Source organism: Cervus elaphus, chromosome 31 (assembly GCF_910594005.1).
Source record: "Cervus elaphus chromosome 31, mCerEla1.1, whole genome shotgun sequence".
NCBI lineage: Eukaryota > Metazoa > Chordata > Mammalia > Artiodactyla > Cervidae > Cervus > Cervus elaphus.
The window spans coordinates 51,961,988-51,980,659 of NC_057845.1; the positions used below are offsets into that span (position 1 = coordinate 51,961,988).

The following is an 18,672-nucleotide window of genomic DNA, read 5'->3' on the forward strand; positions in this document are numbered from 1 at the left end:
GGACAGGGAAGCCTGCTCTGCAGTTCATGGGGTCGCAGAGTCAGACACGACTTAGCAGAGGAACAACAGAAATGAAGACATAAAACTACCATTGTTTGAAAATAAAAACTACATAGAAAATTTAACTGAAAACTATTAGAATAAAACAGTTCAGTAAATGGTGAGATATAAAATCAACAGGCAAAAAGTCAATGCTTTGCCATCAGTAAACTAACAAATAAATAACTTGAAAAAGCAATGAAGAAAAAAATAAGTCTTATCTGAATGCTAAGAAAAGTCAGAAGATGCCCAAGAATAAACCTAACAAGAAATATACAAGACCTAAGTGAAGAAATAATAATAGCTAACAATTACTGGGTATGTACAATGTGCCAAAGAAGAATTTAAGCACTTTTTACACCATATATCATTTAATCTTTACAACAACCCCGTGATATAATACCATTACTATCATTACCATTTACAAATGAGTAAATTGAGGCTCTGTGAGGTTAACTACTTTCCCCATAAAAACACAGCAGGTAGAACTATAAATTGAGCTAACTACCAAAGCTCTATTCTTAATTAGTATGATATACTATGCTGTTATAAAACTCCACGCAACTATATAAAAGTAGACAGGAATAAGGACCAAAACATAAATATGCTAGTTCTCCCCCAATTAATCCATAAATTCAATGGACTACCAGAAAAAAAAACCCAAGAATTTTTTATAATAAAACTTGAAAAGCTTATTTTAAATATTCATATAAAAAAGAACATCTACAAGTATAGACAATTTTAAAAAACTTTAGGGGTAGTCTTATCAAATAACAAAATGCATTATAAGGGCTATAGCAATTAAGAAATTCTAACGGAGCAGGAATAAAAAATTGTATCCGTGAAAAGGGAGACTATCTAGAAATAGATCCATGAATGGTGGCAATCTAGTTTATATTAACAATACACTTCAAATAAGTAAAAAAGGCTGGATTATTTTTTTTAATTCTATATCCTTTAGGAAAGCATGAAATTATTCTTCCCCATGCATATATACTTCAAAAATAAATCCCAGATGGATTAAAAGAAAATATGGAAATAAATTACAAATATTAAAAGAAATGATAAGAAGACATATTTGGCTAAGGACAGACTTTCTGAGTTCAGAATGCAAAAGAAGCAGAGAAAGGAAGATATTAGTATTAACAGATTTGACCTCAAAAAATCAAAAATTTCTGTAAGACAAAGGACAATACTCACAATGTTAAAAGTCAAGGGTGGAGCTTCCCCGGTGGCTCAGAAGTAAAGAATCTGGCCGCAAATGCAGGAGACACGGGTTCAATACCTGGTCCAAGAAGATCCCAGATGCCGCGGAGCAACTAAACCCTCACACCACAGTGACCGCGCTATGCTTTGAGCCTAGGAGCCACGGCTACCGAGCCCAGGTTCTGCAACTACTGAAGGCCCCACGGCCTAGAGGCTGTGCTCCGCAACAGGAGAAGCCAGCACGTGAGAGGACCGTGCACCGAACTGGACAGCAGCCCCGCTCGACGCAGCTGGAGGAAGCCCGCACGCAGCCATGGAGCCCGGCACAGCCAAAAACAAACACAAATACACACAGTTTTTAAAACGTCAGGTGGGGGAAAAGGAAACGAGGTGTGTGTTTATAAAAAGCAAAAGGAAGCGTCCTCGTGCTGATGCACTGGTGAATTCGCATCAAAGTTTGTTCACTGGGTTAATGTCCACATCCTGGTTATGATATTACACTACAGTTCTGCAAAACGCCGCCACTGGGAAAGGGTACACCGCCTCTCTCTGTATTGTTTCTTATTACTGCATGTGAGTCTGTAATTATCTCAATAAACGTTTCCCTTTAAAAAAGGCCAAGTGTCAGTCTGTGTGTGTTCAGTCAGCTCAGTGGTGTCTGACTCCTTGCGACCTCAAGAACTGGAGCCCACCAGGTGCTCCGTCCACGAGACTCTCCAGGCAAGAAGACTGAGTGGGCTGCCGTTTCCTCCTCCAGGGGATCTTCCTGACTTGGGGATTGAACCCGCTTCTCTTGCAGTGGTAGGCAGATTCTTTACCACTGCACCACCTGGAAAGAGTGTCAGACTAGAGGAAAGTGTTTTCTTCATATTTAACACCCAAAGCATTAATAGCTATACTACATTAAATATTCCTAAAAATCAACAAGAAAAACTATATAAAAGAAATATAAACAAAACACACGAGAAAACTATGGAATTTGCTTGTGTCCAAAAAACATGAAAATATACTCAATTTTTTTCAATAATTAGGAGGAAACTGGAGTGCAAAGAAATATTTAATCTACCTGCTAAATTTTTTTAAGTAACAGAAATTCATTATCTCACAGTTCTAGCTTTTAGAACTGTGAGACAAAGATGTCAGCAGAGCTGGCTTTTGTGTGAGCTGTGAAGAAAAATCTGTTTCATGAGTTTTGCCTAGGTTCTGAGAATTTGCTACTTGGCAAAATTCTTAAAGACTGATTACATCAAATCATGGTGAGAATCTTAGGGCACTGAGAAAATTCAGACCATTGGTTAGATGCATAGAAATATAAGCATTTCACATAGCACTTTAGCACTATTTAAGTTTAAAATTACTACCACTTAATCCAGCAATAATTTTTCTAAGAATACGAAAGAAGTATGTGTACATGTGCCCTAAAATAAAGCCATCAGCATTGTTCAAAGAGTGAAAAAGTGAAGTTTAATCAATAGAGGAGCACTGATATATAACATCACATTATACATTATATTGTAGTGTATAGTAACTGAATATTACACACAATTGCTATATACCAACATACAGTAATTGATCACTATACAGCCATTTCAAACATTAGGTCCAGCATTTTTAAGAGAGTTTCTTTTAGAATGAAGCGCAGCATCACCTTCTAAACGGAGCCAGGGTCTCTTGGAGAAACGACTACAGTGCTACAGCTGGGAACAAAGGAAAGTAACAGAGTCCAGAACATCGTGTGGTTCCCGCAGGTGCAAAAGTGTTTTAAAATGACGGTGACATGAAAAGAGCATACGATTCCGCTTGAACAGGCTCCCACTAGCCAAAGCCAAACTTAGAACAACGTCAGCCAAATAATTTATATAGACAGTAACAGATTACGACCCTTAAAATAGAAAGAATAAAAAAGAATCCAAGGATCCAAACTACATGTAAAAAAGAGGAAGAGCAAGAGGTTGAAAGATAAAGCAAGTGTGGTAAAATACCAACATCTGTGGAATCGTAGTGAAGTATATTGGAATTATTGGTATTATCTTTGCAACCCCTTTTGAAAAGTCTAAATTATTTAAAAAAAAAAAGGCAAAGAAGAAAAACAAATCGGCATTAAATCTAATACAAATTGACAATTATTGAGATGAAAATTAGATGATATATTTAAAAACTCAAGGTGCAGAAAAATTTCTAAAGAAGAGGGATTAAAAGGAACTGGGGTGGAAAATGAGGAAGCACCATTACACTGATCTGCATGTTTATGAAGTTTGATTGGTTTTCAATACATAATATATGTATATTGCTTGAAGCCCCTCCTGTCACACACACCCCATCCTCTGCCCCAGAGATTAATGCCCCGGAACAGGTGATGGGCCACCAGGTAAACAAGCAAGAGTGAGATGCAGTGAAGAGTAAAGAAAACTAATACACAGATCCAGGGTTCACTGGCATAGCTTACATGTAATTGCAAAGTCTTAACTATAAAATTATAATTTCATACCAGTATCCACATAATGGGCTTCCCTGGTGGCTCAGATGGTAAATAATCTGCCTGCAATGCAGGATACCTGGGTTCTATCCCTGGGTGGGGAAAATCCCCTAGAGAAGGGGGTGGCAACCCACTCCAGTATTCTGGTCTGGAGAATTCCATAGACAGAGGAGCCTGGAAGTTTACAGTCCATGGGGTCACAAAGAATCAGACACAACTGAATGACTGACATGTCCACATAATGAGGTTATATGTCTTATGAATGAAATTTAAAACATCCAAATTACAGAACTGCAATTCCACACCTGGCATCTACATAAACTCTCTGAGCCTCAGAATGACAATGCTGTAGGTTTTGTATATGCCAATTTACACTAACCACAGATGAGGTTAATGATGGGCACTGACTCATTTTAAAACCTTTCACCAGTCTGTCATCTTGCACTTGCTTAGTCCTACTACCCTCCATCAATATACAACCTTTGAAAACGACTTTTAATTTTAATAATCTGTGTGACTATTATTGAAGGTTACTAACAACCACCAGTGAGAAGATAAAAATGGATTAACTTGATTCTGTCTTGATTCTATTCTGCACAAACAGACTACTTCAAAAAAAAAAAGTTTGGTGGGGGAAAATGTTACAAAGGTTTGAGGTGTGGGACTTGGTTCAGAGTTCCAAAATCTAGCATAACATAAATTAATAAACAACAATTGGGGTGTCCCCGGTGGCTCCGTGGTAAAGAATCCACCTGCCAATGCAGGAAATGTGGGTTCAGTCTCTGATCTGGGAGGATCCCACATGCTGCAGAGCAACCAAGCCCACGCCCCACATCTACTGAGCCTGGGCTCTAGAGCCTGGAAACTGCGACTACTGAAGCCCACGGGTCCTGAAGCCCGTCCTCTGCAACAAGAGAAGCCACAGCAAAGAGAAGCCCCCACAACACAACTAGGGAGCTGCCCCCTCTCACCTCAACTAGAGGAAGGCCCACACAGCAGCAAAGACTCAGCACAGCCAAAAATAAACAATAAAATTTTTATTTGTCTAAACAGGCCCAAAAGAGACATCTTGTTTTCTGTCATTAGTTCACTTTTATCTCTTTAATATTTAGTATTCTCAGCCCTCTCCGGCTCCTCCATTTTGTTCCAACTTTTGATTTGTTACAAAGCTATATTTCATACCACCTTCTTCCCTTTCGAGAACTCTGCCTAAGTTTAACATGATATAATTCAACACTATTCATTTTCTGTAGCTACAACTCTCTTTCTGCATGTTGCCCTGGAACCCCTGCACCCTTCTCTTGCACTCTCCACATACCACAATCACAGGTCCAAACTCCAGTTTAAAATATCACACATTAAATGCAAACTTATGCGTCATCTGCATTCTGAAATTGTGAGATGACTGTTATATACCTACACATAATTTTTCTTAAGTGAAGGCAGTTTATCTTCAGACTGATACTGCCCAAGCACAAGCCACCGCCCTGCGCCTGAGCGTCACACTCAATGCAATTTTCACGAGGCTACTGTCATCCTGAAACAAGGCCCTGCCAGTGGTCAGATTACTGCCGTTAGCGCCTCAGCCCAAGGCAAAATGACGAAGGATTTCGACTGCTAAGTTTAAAATAATAAATCAAAACGCTGATGATGCCAAAGATTCACAAGAACTGTATGAAAGTTCAGATCCTTTGACTCACTGGTTCCCTTCCGGGGACTCTGTCTTAAGAAAATAATTCAAAAAATTAAAAAATTTATGTTTACAAATATGTTTATTTCAACATTACCCACAAATAATGGGAAACACTGAGACCAATGTTACTGTACAAAAATGCAGGAATTGTTATGCAATTTATGATCAATCAATGCAACGGCCACTTACCAAGAAATCATGAAATGAGGCTTATTAAGACCATACATGGAACAGAATAAAGTTTAGAAGCAAATCATAAATGAAAAAAGAAAAATGAGAAAATGCACTTAAAAACACTAGAATGGACAAATATAAATTAGTAATTATGATACAGAAGTTCTTTTCCTTAAAAAGTTTTAAAATATTGTTTTACTTTTGATTTTAAAATAACAAAAATAGGAAGAAAATAAATTATACCAGAAAATCAATTCTCTGAAGCCAAACAGAAGCCTGAAAACTTGGGTTTTCCTATTTCTATGTAGAAAATTAAATTATTTTCAGAATTGGCAGGACCACACCATCTAAGACGAAAGGTGAAAATTAGACAGTTCAAAACCTTGAAACTTGTTTTTTGGATGGATGTCAAATCATGCCCTGTGGCTTCAAAGAGATACAATAGCCAGAATAGAAAGAAATAGTGAAAAAGTTGTTTTATTACAAACCACTTATTCTCAAAACCAAGATATGTAAACTGTACTTGATTAGAAGTTCAAAGTTCAGAAGTCATAAATGGAAGAGGAGTCAGAAAAAGATCCATCTTGGACCAGACGTAATCTTTCAGCCTCAAGATTTAATGGTTTTACTAATCCGTTAGTGAAGAGGAATTAGATGTTATTGTCAGAATCCACTGACGTTTTAGAAGAGAAAACTGTGGCAGTATTACTGCCTCCCCAGGAAGTAGTATTGCTCTCTCGACTTGACACCGGCTGGTACTTACAAAAGAAGCCATGAAATGTACTGCATCTTTGGTACAGAAATTATGCCACCTCTTTACAATAAGTCCTTCCTCATAAAATCCCATCCTTGTCTTTAGAAAACTTTCCTTGTGATTGAAATGTGAAAAATTTTGTTGAAAAATCAATCAAATAAAAAATTCCAGGGTGGTCAATGTTCCAAAGTGAAATTGTATATTTCTGAGGTCTGATCCATTTTCTTTATTTTGTAATTAACTGCCTAAATGCCTTAAGAGGGCTTCCCTGGTGGCTCAGATGGTAAACAATCTGCCTGCGATGTGGGAACCTGAGTTCGATCCCTCGGTTGGGAAGACCCCCTGGAGGAGAGTATGGCAACCCACTCCAGTATTCTTGCCTGGAGAATCCCCACGGACAGAGGAGCGAGCCTGGGGGGCTACAGTCCATGGGGTCACAAAGAGTCGGACACGACTGAGCGACTAAGCATAGCACAACAAATGCCTTAAGAAGCTTCTAGCTTCATTAAACAATCTGGGAACAGTAGGAATTTTCCCCGAAGAATTAGCTGTCAAATTGGTCCTCTAATAATATATTATTTCCTAATGCTAGTGTTGAAATGCTAAGTCATTCTGACAGATAACTATTTGAAAATTTGAGCTCAAAGCTGCTAGGCAGTATGAAATATTGGTTTTGGAACCAGTTCTTACGTAGAGGACAAGGCCAGCAAGAGAGGAGGAGACGGTGATGAAGGCGCCAGGAACAGTCTGGGCACCCTTTCTGATATTGGCATGTTAATGTTGGCAAAGGGGTTCCCAACACTTGTAGAACAGTAATTAGGCTGGATATTAAAAAAAAACAAAACAAAAAACCTTCATTTGTGTAAAATGAGAATTCCACGTTTCAGAATGAGATGATAAAAAAATATACATTAGAAAAATACAGAAAAGATAATTTAAAGTGGGTTATCATATGTTAAAGTCTCTAACTGGGAAAAGAACTTTCAAAATTTCACCTCCAAGGAAAAAGAAAAAGTTGTCTAAGCTGATGTGCTTACTTGGGTCTCAACATCTTAGTCTAAAACTTCACTGTCCAATACCATAGCTTCTGGCCACACGTGGCTATTGAGCACTAGTCCAAGTTGATATGTGGTACACGTGTAAACCACAATGGATTTCAAAGATTTGGAATGGAAAAAATTGAATGGAAAATGTCTTAATATTTTGCATACTGAAATTAAAATTATAATATTTAATATGGACTAGATGAAATAAAAACCTTGTTAAATTAATTACACCCATTTCTTTTTACTTTTCCTAATGCAGAGACTCAAAAGTTTAAGATGACGTATATTGTTCATATTTTTGGCTTTCACTATATTTCTACTGAACCACAAGTTTTCATTAAATGAATCAGTCCAGATTAAATTCCTTTAAAATCCCTTCTAACTGTAGCATTCTGACACTAACAGAATAAAGGTCTAAGCTAATAAATTTTTTTTTCCTTCTTCCTTTTTCATTGAAAGTTTTTTTATTATTGGAGTATAATTGCTTTGCACATGACATTCACTTCTGCTGCACAACAGAGTACATCCGTTACATGGATACATGTCTCCCCTCTCTTGAGCCTGCCTCCCAAGCCAGCACTCGAGGTCTTTACACCCAGACTGGTGATCAGTACCGAGCACTGAGCCCCAGTCCCTGTTACACAGCCTTCCCAGCAGTCACTTACTTCACACGTGGTGGTATGTACATGTCAACCCTATGCTCCCAATTTGTCTGCTAATAAGCTTTAAACACAAAGTGAAATACAAAGAAGAAATCTAGGTTTAATCACCATTTCGTATTTCTCCACACTTTTTCACCCATGCCCCCTCCTAATTTCTCATTCTGTTCCCTGTGGATCCCCAATAGCCAAGAAAAAGGAATATCCATCTATTTATTTATAAACTGCACGTAAGCAGTTCATAGGACCATTCTGAACTGTCATTCAGCGATATTCCTCTGAATCACCTCTGAAATGTGTGAAAACTATTGATTCCTAGGCTTGATATCCAGAGATTCTGACTCAGTAGATGTGGGATAAGACAGGATCTTGTGCTTCTCAAGAAGCTGTCTCACAGGCTCAGCCAGGTTTGGGGATCAGTGGTCCAGCCTAACATACTTTATCTGTAACTGGGGTAACATGATTGGCTCTGGTGCTGCGGCCCAGGGGCCTCCGACCTGGAGCCAGGATGCAGGTTTCCTAACCCCAGTTCACTGGCATCGTTGACACGCGTTCTGACAAACACTCATAACACTCACTCTTCAAAAGCTCCCGCCACCAGTATATCTTCTTTGTCAGTTTTAACATCCAGCTCAGGTTCTCCACTAAGCAGAAGCTTCAAGTTATAAATAACCAGCAAAGTACCTAGCGGAAAAATAGATGTTTGACTTTTGTCAGTATTTAACTACACTAAGCATTAGACATGGTGCTATTATCTCACCTAGGGAATTAAGCCTGCAAGAGACTAAATTTTTTTTTGTACTTCAGTAAATAAAATGCCTTAGTAAGTTCCAATATATATGTCTTATATATGTCTTATACATGTCTTATAGCAAGCCCCACTTTCTGCCAAAGAGCATTGAGTTTCTATAGCATCATGCTTCTTTTTAACTATTCAACTTATTATGTCTTTCAGTGTGGATCCTTCTCATAATTTGCATTATAAAAGCTGTTAGAAGCCTGAGCCAAATTTGTATTATAGGTAAAGCTCTCATTGCCAGAACTGAAATCAATGCACATAAGAACAAAGATGAATTTCTACCATTTGTATAAATATGAAGTATTGCTTTGGTATAAATGTGTATAAATAGGAAGTAGACACTAACAGAGGTGTTGGTAAACTTTTTCTGTAAAGGGCCAGAAAACAAATATTTCAGACTTTGCAGGCCTCTTACAACTACTCACAACTCAGCTCTACAGTGGAACATGAAAGATGCTGTAGGGAATACACAAACCAATGATGTAGTTATGTTCCAGTAAATGTTAATTAAGAAAAACAGTCATGGGGCCGATTTGACCTGCAGGCCCTAGAGCTTGCTGATCCTTGCTCTAAAGCACAGTAAACAAAAACAATCCAAATTGTTTATAAAGTGGATTATAATATAAAGACAAACAGCACTGTCAGAGAAATTTGAAGGACAACCAATTACACTTTTCTTTTTGGTAATAGTAAAATGGAGGGGAGAAGAGCAGAATGACTAAGAATCTGGACTTGGACGTGGGAGCCTAAATACATGTGTCAATACCCTGGACCAACCATTTACTATCACAATGACTTCAGGTAAGGTTCCTAATCTATATGATAGAGCTCATGAGGCACTTAAAACACAAGAGTTGTTTTGAGGATTAAATGAGTTAATTTTTATAAAGCATTTAGAAAAGTGTTCAGGAAATAGTGTATTTTTCAGTAGTATATATATCAGTATTTCATAATTAGAAGGCAACTAAAGAGATTATACATTAACCATCCTTAAAGTACACCATGTATCTTGATGAAACGAATATTCAAGTGCCATTATTTTTCTTCTATGAGAAAGGGAAAAGGATGACATAAAACATTACTTTTAAACAGACTGCCACAAGTTAGAGGAGAAATTTGCTATAAACATGACATAAAACAGAATTTTAATATAACAATAGAATTTTGCACATTAACATTAGAAAAAGCAGAATGCAAACAGCTTTCTCTAGAGCAGGAACCTTCTTGCTTCTAGACATGAAAAGTGGCAGAAGTCTGGGGAAAGACAGGCACAGAAGCCTGGACTTGTTACTTTATAAGCTGCTGACTCTCCTATAAACCCTGGGACGATCTAGTCTTGGATGCTGTAGTAAAGCGTCTCCCGACGCAGAGCGATGGGGAGAGATCGTCTCTGGCACAGAGACTGTGGCTCCCCAAGAGAACAGCCTGCGTCAACCTCTCCTCCCCTGGCTTCACCAGGCTCTTACAAAGACAGACATTTCTCAGCGCCAGTGACTTCAGAGTTATTCCTCTTTGGATTCTCTAAGACAAAATGTACATAAATAAAATGAATAACTGCCCCATATGAGATTCCACATGGCATTTTAAATAGAAACAAGTGTGAAATCATAGTTACAGTCTTTTGTATGATACTGAAAACAAACACTTCCACATTAAAATTTCAGGGCTGTGAGGATCTTACCACATTTGCCGTAGATCACGTTAAACTGCTGCATCAACTCAGCTTCAGTTTTAAATGGAGAATATTTATAAATTATAGACAATTCTGTTGAGAATTTTTGAGGATCATCTGTGATAGATTCTCTGGTCCTTGTTAACCATGAAGGTATTGGAACCACAACCTATTAAAGAAAACACACACACATCAATTTACTATGAAATACACAAATAAAAACCATCATTTTTTTGTCTGACCCTAATTCAGCCCACTTACCATCCAGCCAAATGATATAAGACTAAGTGAAGAGTGCAGCTGCCCCCGGCATTCTAGTCTGATAAGGAAGGGGCACAAAAGAAGAATGTTTACCTAAGAGTTTTATTCTAAGATGTTCCACCACAGAACACGGTGACTGAGGGAAACTGCCTCGGCCCCCTACAGAAGTATGCGTCAAATGGCAGAGGCAACAACAGAATCAGCATTTCAGAGGGTGAAAAGTAAGACAGCGTATCCAAGTAGCCAATCCGAAGCCCAGGCCAGAAATGAGAGGCAGCAGGCTCATTTACAGCTCAGAGCTCCCTCCAAGTCTGAGACCGATGGCATGAGTCAGCTCTCGAGGTGGGGGTAGCAGGAGAGAGCTGCCGGCAGCCCCGCTCCCCACCTGCACCAGCTCCTCCCCCTCCTCACCGGGCCTGGATGCTTACTCTAGTGGAAATAGGAGAACAGAGCATGTCTGGGTTAGCGGACACGTCAGGCACGGTCGGCAGGTGACCTCGCTGAGACTGTGTGCTTAGCCACCCCGTCGTGTCTGACATTTTGGGATCCCACGGACTGCAGCCCCCCAGGCTCCTGTGTCCCTCGCCTGGGGATTCCCCAGGCAAGAATACTGGAGTGAGCGGCCATGGCCCTCCTCCAGGGGATCTTCTCAACCCAGGGATAGAACCTGGGTCTCCTGCATTGCGGATAGATTCTTTACGTTCTGAGCCACCAGGGCAGCCTGTGAATACTGGGGTGGGCAGCCTATGCCTCCTCCCAGGAATTGAACCAGGGTCTCCTGTGTTGCAGGTGGATTCTTTACCAGCTGAGCTACCAGGGAAACCCTTGCTGAGATTACAGGGATTCAGTGAAAGTACACATATTGGATGCTGAGAACTGCAGATCTCTCCTCTCATTTGGCTCCCAGGTTCTGCCAGCTAGGCCTTCAGGTAGAAGACTGTAGGAGTCTTGTCTGAGATACCTGACCAGCCCAGAGGGAAGGACATAAGGAAAATTACATTGAAGATTTCTCAATAAAACAGCCCAGTATGTATTATTGCGACCTGCATGGCTGCCAAGCCCCACCCACACTCTCAGAGCTTTCAATTGGAATTTTATTGGACTAATCTTAAAATCTGGAAAACTCAGCAGTGGCCATGGGACTGGAAATGGTCAGTTTTCATTCCAATCCCACAGAAAGGCAACGCCAAAGAATACTCAAACTACTGCACAATTGCACTCATCTGACACGCTAGTAAAGTAATGCTCAAAATTCTCCAAGCCAGGCTTCAGCAATATGTGAACCATGAACATCCAGATGTTCAAGCTGGTGTTAGAAAAGGCAGAGGAACCAGAGGTCAAATTGCCAACATACGCTGGATCATCAAAAAAGGAAGAGAGTTCAGAAAAACAGCTATTTCTGCTTTATTGACTATGCCAAAGCCTTTGACTGTGTGGATCACAACAAACTGTGGAAAATTCTCAAAGAGATGGGAATACCAGACCAGCTGACCTGCCTCTTGAGAAACCTGTATGCAGGTCAGGAAGCAACAGTTAGAACTGGACATGGCTCAATAGACTGGATCCAAATAGGAAAAGGAGTACGTCAAGGCTGTATATTGTCACCCTGCTTATGTAACTTATATGCAGAGTGCATCAGGAGAAACGCTGGGCTGGAGGAAGCACAAGCTGGAATCAAGATTGCCGGGAGAAATATCAATAACCTCAGATATGCAGATGACACTACCGTTTTGGCAGAAAGTGAAGAGGAACTAAAAAGCCTCTTGATGAAAGTGAAAGAGAAGAGTGAAAAAGTTGGTTTAAAGCTCAACATTCAGAAAATTAAGACCATGGCATCTGGTCCCATCACGTCATGGCAAATAGATGGGGAAACAGTGGAAACAGTGGCTGACTTTATTTTTCTGGGCTCCAAAATCACTGCAGATGGTGACTGCAGCCATGAAATTAAAAGACAACTTGCTCCTTGGAAGGAAAGTTATGACCAACCTTAACAGCATATTAAAAAGCAGAGACATTACTTTGTCAACAAAGGTCCATCTAGTCAAGGCTATGGTTTTTCCAGTGATCATGTATGGATGTGAGAGTTGGGATATAAAGAAAGCTGAGCACAGAAGAATTGATGCTTTTGAACTGTGGTGTTGGAGAAGACTCTTGAGAGTCTCTTGGACTGCAAGGAGATCCAACCAGTCCATCGTAAAGGAGATCAGTCCTGACTGTTCATTGAAGGACTGATATTGAAGCTGAAACTCCAATACTTTGGCCACCTGATGCAAAGAACTGACTCATTGGAAAAGAAATGAGATTCACAGCATCTTTCCCTGATGCTGGGAAAGATGGAAGGCGGGAGGAGAAGGGGAACGAAGAGGATGGGATGGCTGGATGGCATCACCGACTCGATGGACATGAGTTTGAGCAGGCTCCAAGAGTTGGTGATGGACAGGGAGGCCTGGCGTGCTACAGTCCATGGGGTGGCAAAGAGTCAGACACGACTGAGCGACTTAACCGAACACTGTTGAAAGTCATTGCCACTATATAAGTGGAAAAGAGAAGGTCGCTGGTTTTACTTTTTTAAAAAAGAGAAAAGGAAATGGCTCATTTTAGGAAAGCTATAATCGCAGCTTTGGCCCAGTTTCCCATGTCCTTTACATACATAAAGTACAACACAAATGCTTAAAGTATTGCTTTTCCTCATGTCAGAATCCCACTCAGCTACTCTCTGTTGCTTCTAGACTATTCCTATTAACTAGCCAGACTCCAGCACTGCCAGCAGGCACGCTGGGCTCCTGCGGGACAGTCCTACACTTTCATACAACCCCCCAAACCCCACGGTCATCTCAGGTCTGAGGCTTGCCACGTGCCATTTCTCACCAGTCCAGATGCACCACTTTCCAGATGCAAATGGTCTTTTCCCCATAAACTCTCACTCGAGGCTCTCTAGTCTCTTCATCCATATCCTGCTTTAGACAATTTACTAGCAGCAGGAATACCCACTCATTGAACAGCACGCTTTTAAAACACCTTCATTTTGTTATTCACCCAGTTCATCCATGTCTGCTTGATTTTGTGACTAAACTGAAACACTCTGACCGTCAGGAGGTCTTCTTGTTTTCTACCTTCCACAGGGAATATCCAGCACTGGGCAGACAGCAGTGACTCTGCGTGTATTTGTTACACTGAATTACAACTGATGTTCACAATACTAAGACTCAAACACTGCAAATTAATAAAATGTCTCTGGGCCAGAAAACGGAGTTAAAATTATGGTCAAGAGAGTAAGATTTTAAAATGTATTTTGCATTCCGTTTCTTCAGATGTTGTTTTCCAAGTCTTCTGTATTCAATATTTTATTTACTTTAAAAGTGATAACCTATTTATGGATAGGTGGTGGAAATGTTTTGCAGGCTTCTTCCAAAAAGCTCACAGCACCAAAGGGAGCCTCTTATTCTGGAAGAAATGTGTACAAGGATAGTAAAAATAATGTTCTGAAAACAGGCTAGGATTAGAAAAACTACTCAAAAAAAGATCAATAGGACAGGCCTCCAATGACCCCAAAATGGTCAGCTACTCTCTATTTCCCAGATGTATTCCTCAATTTCTAAATCGTAATAGGAAAGCACCCATGATAGACTTTACGTCCTGAAATGGTAAATGAAAATAACTTTATTACCAAGGAAAGCAAAGGAGACTCTCAGCCCTTACCTCACTCAGGCCCTCTCTTTCACAGAATGTCTGAGAAAAAAACACACAGGTCATTGTTTCTTCCTTCTTTGTAAAAAGAATGAAGTCTTTTCCAATCCTCATGGATCCGCTACATTAAAAACCAAGAATATAAAGGTTTACATCTCAAACACGAGACAGAAGGGACAGGGGAGCACAGTATTGTTCTATTCACTGAAATAATGCCACTGTTTTGCTGACTCTTCACCAAGGGAGTACAAGAATAATTTTTTGTTTGTTTGTTTTCTCAAAACAGAGCAGAGTTTGAACTAATCCAGCCCCACAGTCTCACTTAAGATATGACTGCTGAGGTAAGGTGCTGTCCAGGGCTGCAGCAGAGAAGGATCATGTCGCAGGTGCCACACGGGTGGCGTGGCCTCATGTCCTCACTTTTCATCGAGCAGACTAATCACTAATCACATAAGCTCTGGACACATATAACACCAATGCAAAGACATGCATCAAGAAGCAAACACAGAAATGTGATGAAGCTCTACGGTACACGGAAGCTACTTCCCCAATCTCTGAAAACAAGATTCATCCTCTATTCGCAAATTAAATTTTTAAAATGCTGTAAAGATTTAAGTCAGTTTGGGCATGGAAATTATAAAGCAAGGTAGGACTCTTAGGTTTATATTCTTTTTTAAGTTTTTCAAACGTGGATCATTCTCAGTAAGACTTCCTTTAACCAAGTATCATTCCTGATAATCAATATCGATAATACTTACATTATAAGAAAAAAGTCCTCACCTTTTAAGGCCATTGCCATACTGCCCAATAAACTTCAAGGTTGATAACCGTTTCTTGGATGTTCCAAAGTAAATGATATCTGACGCTTCCTCTACAATTGACAAAGACAATATAAGTGGTTAGGTCATAGGAGTCTTCACGTTGGCCAGAGGTCGAGTTGTCAGGATGTCACACATATATTAGGGCAGATCCATACATCTTGCGTGAGCGCAGAGAAAATGATCCTTGTCAGGCTCCATAATCTCTGCTGCTGCTGCTGCTGCTAAGTCGCTTCAGTTGTGCCCGACTCTGTGCAACCCCATAGACGGCAGCCCACCAGGCTCCCCTGTCCCTGGGATTCTCCAGGCAAGAACACTGGAGTGGGCTGCCATTTCCTTCTCCAATGCATAAAAGTGGAAAGTGAAAGTGAAATCACTTGGTCATGTCCGACTCTTCGCGAGCCCATAGACTGCAGCCTACCAGGCTTGTCCATCCATGGAACTTTCCAGGGAAGAGTACTGTATAATCTCTGACAAGGATCTTAAGAGCAATGTACTGACAAGAGGTCAGAGAGACCTAACTGTGTGACCCTGGGAAGTAAAGCTTTAATTTCCTTGACCCTAAATGGGAGCTATTAACACATCACAGAGTTGTTGACAAAGATAAAAGGAACAAATGAGATGATGTGTCAACCTTGAAAACAATACATGCCATTTGATAAATGCTAATAAATTAAAGATGCTATAATTATTTGTACCACTAGTAAATTTTCCATGGTTTTGGCCCTTATCCAGCCCCATGTGAGGTTGCTAACTGGGGAGAAAGAGCTATCTATTTCTGACTTTGAGAGTTATTCTCATGATCTCTCCAGGCATTCTGGAATTCTGGAAAAGAATCCTCTTAACTTCAAAACATACATACCTCTAAGAAACAGGCATGCTCCCAGGGAAAGGAAAAGACAGAAATGGGTCTCCCAATTGGGCTACACGCCCTGAATACATGCCCCAGATCTGTGCTGAGGACCCTGTGTCAGGCTGGGTGCAGACCTGCTATGGTGCAGTGGCATGGTTGTGTAAAGCCACTCCGCTTGTCTGAAGCTAACTGGACATTTTATCACATGCTCTTATTAAGGGCTGACTATTAGATGAGGGTGTCAATAATGATACTATTAGCTACCCCTTATTGATCATTCAGTATATGCCAGGGACTACAGCATATGCTTTATTTGCACCACCTATTTAATATTTAATATTAATTAATAACAAGCCTACAAGGAAGATATGATCTGCATGTTACAGATGAGGAAATTTAAGTTTCAGGAGTTTATGTAACCTTCCCAAGGTCACACTGATAAATGGTACCCCCAGAACTATAACCCAGAGTTGCAGAAGACCAAATCCTCCGGTTTTTATCACCTACCACACAGACTCTAGTGTACGGTGGGCAAAGATCTGAGCGCATGGACAGAACACTGAACAGGACAGACATGACCCCTGTCCTCAATAACTTTATGTCATGGAATAAGAAGAAAGCGGACAAACGAGATCCTTTCGGAGAGTGTTAAGTGAAGGACACAAAACCAGGAGAACGTTACAGGGAATTAACAAGAACACAGCTTGCAGACAGAATGCTCAGGAAAGGCCTCCTTCATAGGGTGTCCTCTGACCTGAGGTTCAGATGATGGAGGGCCAGCCAGGCGTGACTGGGGTGCCATAAGCAAGAGAGTGCAAGGCATGAGAAAAGGTCAAAGAGGTGGACAGAGACCAAGCAATGCAATAAACTAAAAGTGTTGGGGAGTACGAATTTTATTCAGAAGTAATGAGAAATGACTAAGGGCTTTAATCAAGGGCATCACTATGATCTATTAAAAGAAAAAAGTCTGCTCAGGATTGCTGTGTGAGGAATGCTCTATAATGCAGAAAGGCTGGAAGTGAAGAGTTTGGACATCACCTCTTCCAAAAGGTTGAGATTGATCCAACTCAACTTGGACAACTGATAGATTCTATTTTCGGTTAACACTTGAATTCCAATGTTAATAAAGAATTGCTCTCAACACTAGTGACCCTTCTTAAAATACAACTGTATCTGCCAACTGAAGTGTGGATTTCTTCTAAAGAGTTCAATATTTGCCACTTGTCTGTGTTTTGATTATTTTGTTTTTGGACCCATGTAAAGGAGCTGCTTCTTTTTTAAAGAACTGCCTTAGAATACATCCACACATAGTCTGACTATTTAGACCAAGGGGGTCTTCTGAGATTTGAATATAATTGCTTTAGTTTTTATTCTGAGCTTCTATTAGCAATGACGATCATTCTTTCCTCTGGTGTGGAACTGACCAGAACACTTCCATATTATTTAAACTCCCTCACCATTTGTTAAATCTGGCTTGTGGGATATACACAACTGTTATAAGAATTCTAGGAGGACTTCCTGGTGGTCTAGTGGTTAAGAATCTTCCTGCCAAATCAGGGAACATGGATTCAATCCCTAGTCCAGGAAGATTCCACGTGCTTTGGGGCAACTACTACTGAGTTACTGCCATAACTACTGAGCCTGCTCCCCCTAGAGTCTGTGCCTTGCAACAAGAAAAGCCGCCGAAACGAGTCAGCCCGCATACCACAAGCCCCACTTGCCACAACTAGGAGACGCCTGCACGCAGCGACGACGACCCAGCACAGTCAAAAATAAAATAAATGATAAAATAAAGAGTTCAAGGATAAGGTATCTCAATTCATGAAAAGCCTTTCCCTAAAGGAATACTATCTCAATTCCACAGCAAACAGTAATTTGTACCTACTATGTGCTGCCTTTCACTAGTCTTGAAGATACAAAGATAAATCATGCAGTGCATGGCAGATACTTTCACTATGATGAGAACATTCAGTTGAAGCAACTAAACCTTTGAACACGCAGGGAAGAAGCACAAACCACTAAAAACAAGGAAGGGTGACCCCTACACCTCAGGGTTAAGCTGAGAATTTTAAACAGTGTAAAGCCACTTCAAACTGCCTCAGGTCTCTTACAAGTTGTACCTGCAGCGTGTGCCCTAGATAATCTCGGAGTCCATCCAATTACTGTTCGGTTCATCCATTCCCAGATGCTCTTCCTTATAAGAAATCTGTACCTCGTGTCTGTCATTTTTCCAGCAACACTGATTTACGTTCACTTTTGGTCTTGCTTCAGATGGTTACAACGAATTTACTCTGTCAGCGGTAACACTTAAGCCTAAAAAGCTCAACAATAAGTCTGGGGTTTATTTTCCCTAATAGCTCCATACCTGTTTTTATAGAGATAGCTAGATTTATTCTTATTTATTTTATGGGTTTTCAGACTGTTTGTTCTAACAGGCAGGTAGGAATCTAGATAATTAACTTACCAGGACTCATACCACATCCGTCATCCAGGAAGCACAACATGAATCCACCCTGCAGTTCTTCATTATCCACT

General features: G+C 40.2%; 1 protein-coding gene across 3 annotated transcripts in view; it reads right to left on the reverse strand.

The window, feature by feature from the left end:
• Positions 1 to 18,672, reverse strand: part of MORC1 (MORC family CW-type zinc finger 1) — a 151,058-nt gene that overhangs the window by 116,654 nt on the left and 15,732 nt on the right. For all 3 annotated transcript variants that reach the window (XM_043892900.1, XM_043892899.1, XM_043892898.1), the window contains exons 4-8: positions 18,602 to 18,670; positions 15,247 to 15,337; positions 14,479 to 14,587; positions 10,528 to 10,687; positions 8,626 to 8,731 (exon numbers count right to left, since the gene is read on the reverse strand). In XM_043892900.1, the coding sequence (XP_043748835.1) occupies positions 8,626 to 8,731; positions 10,528 to 10,687; positions 14,479 to 14,587; positions 15,247 to 15,337; positions 18,602 to 18,670 (535 nt within the window). The remainder of the gene's footprint in view (positions 1 to 8,625; positions 8,732 to 10,527; positions 10,688 to 14,478; positions 14,588 to 15,246; positions 15,338 to 18,601; positions 18,671 to 18,672) is intronic.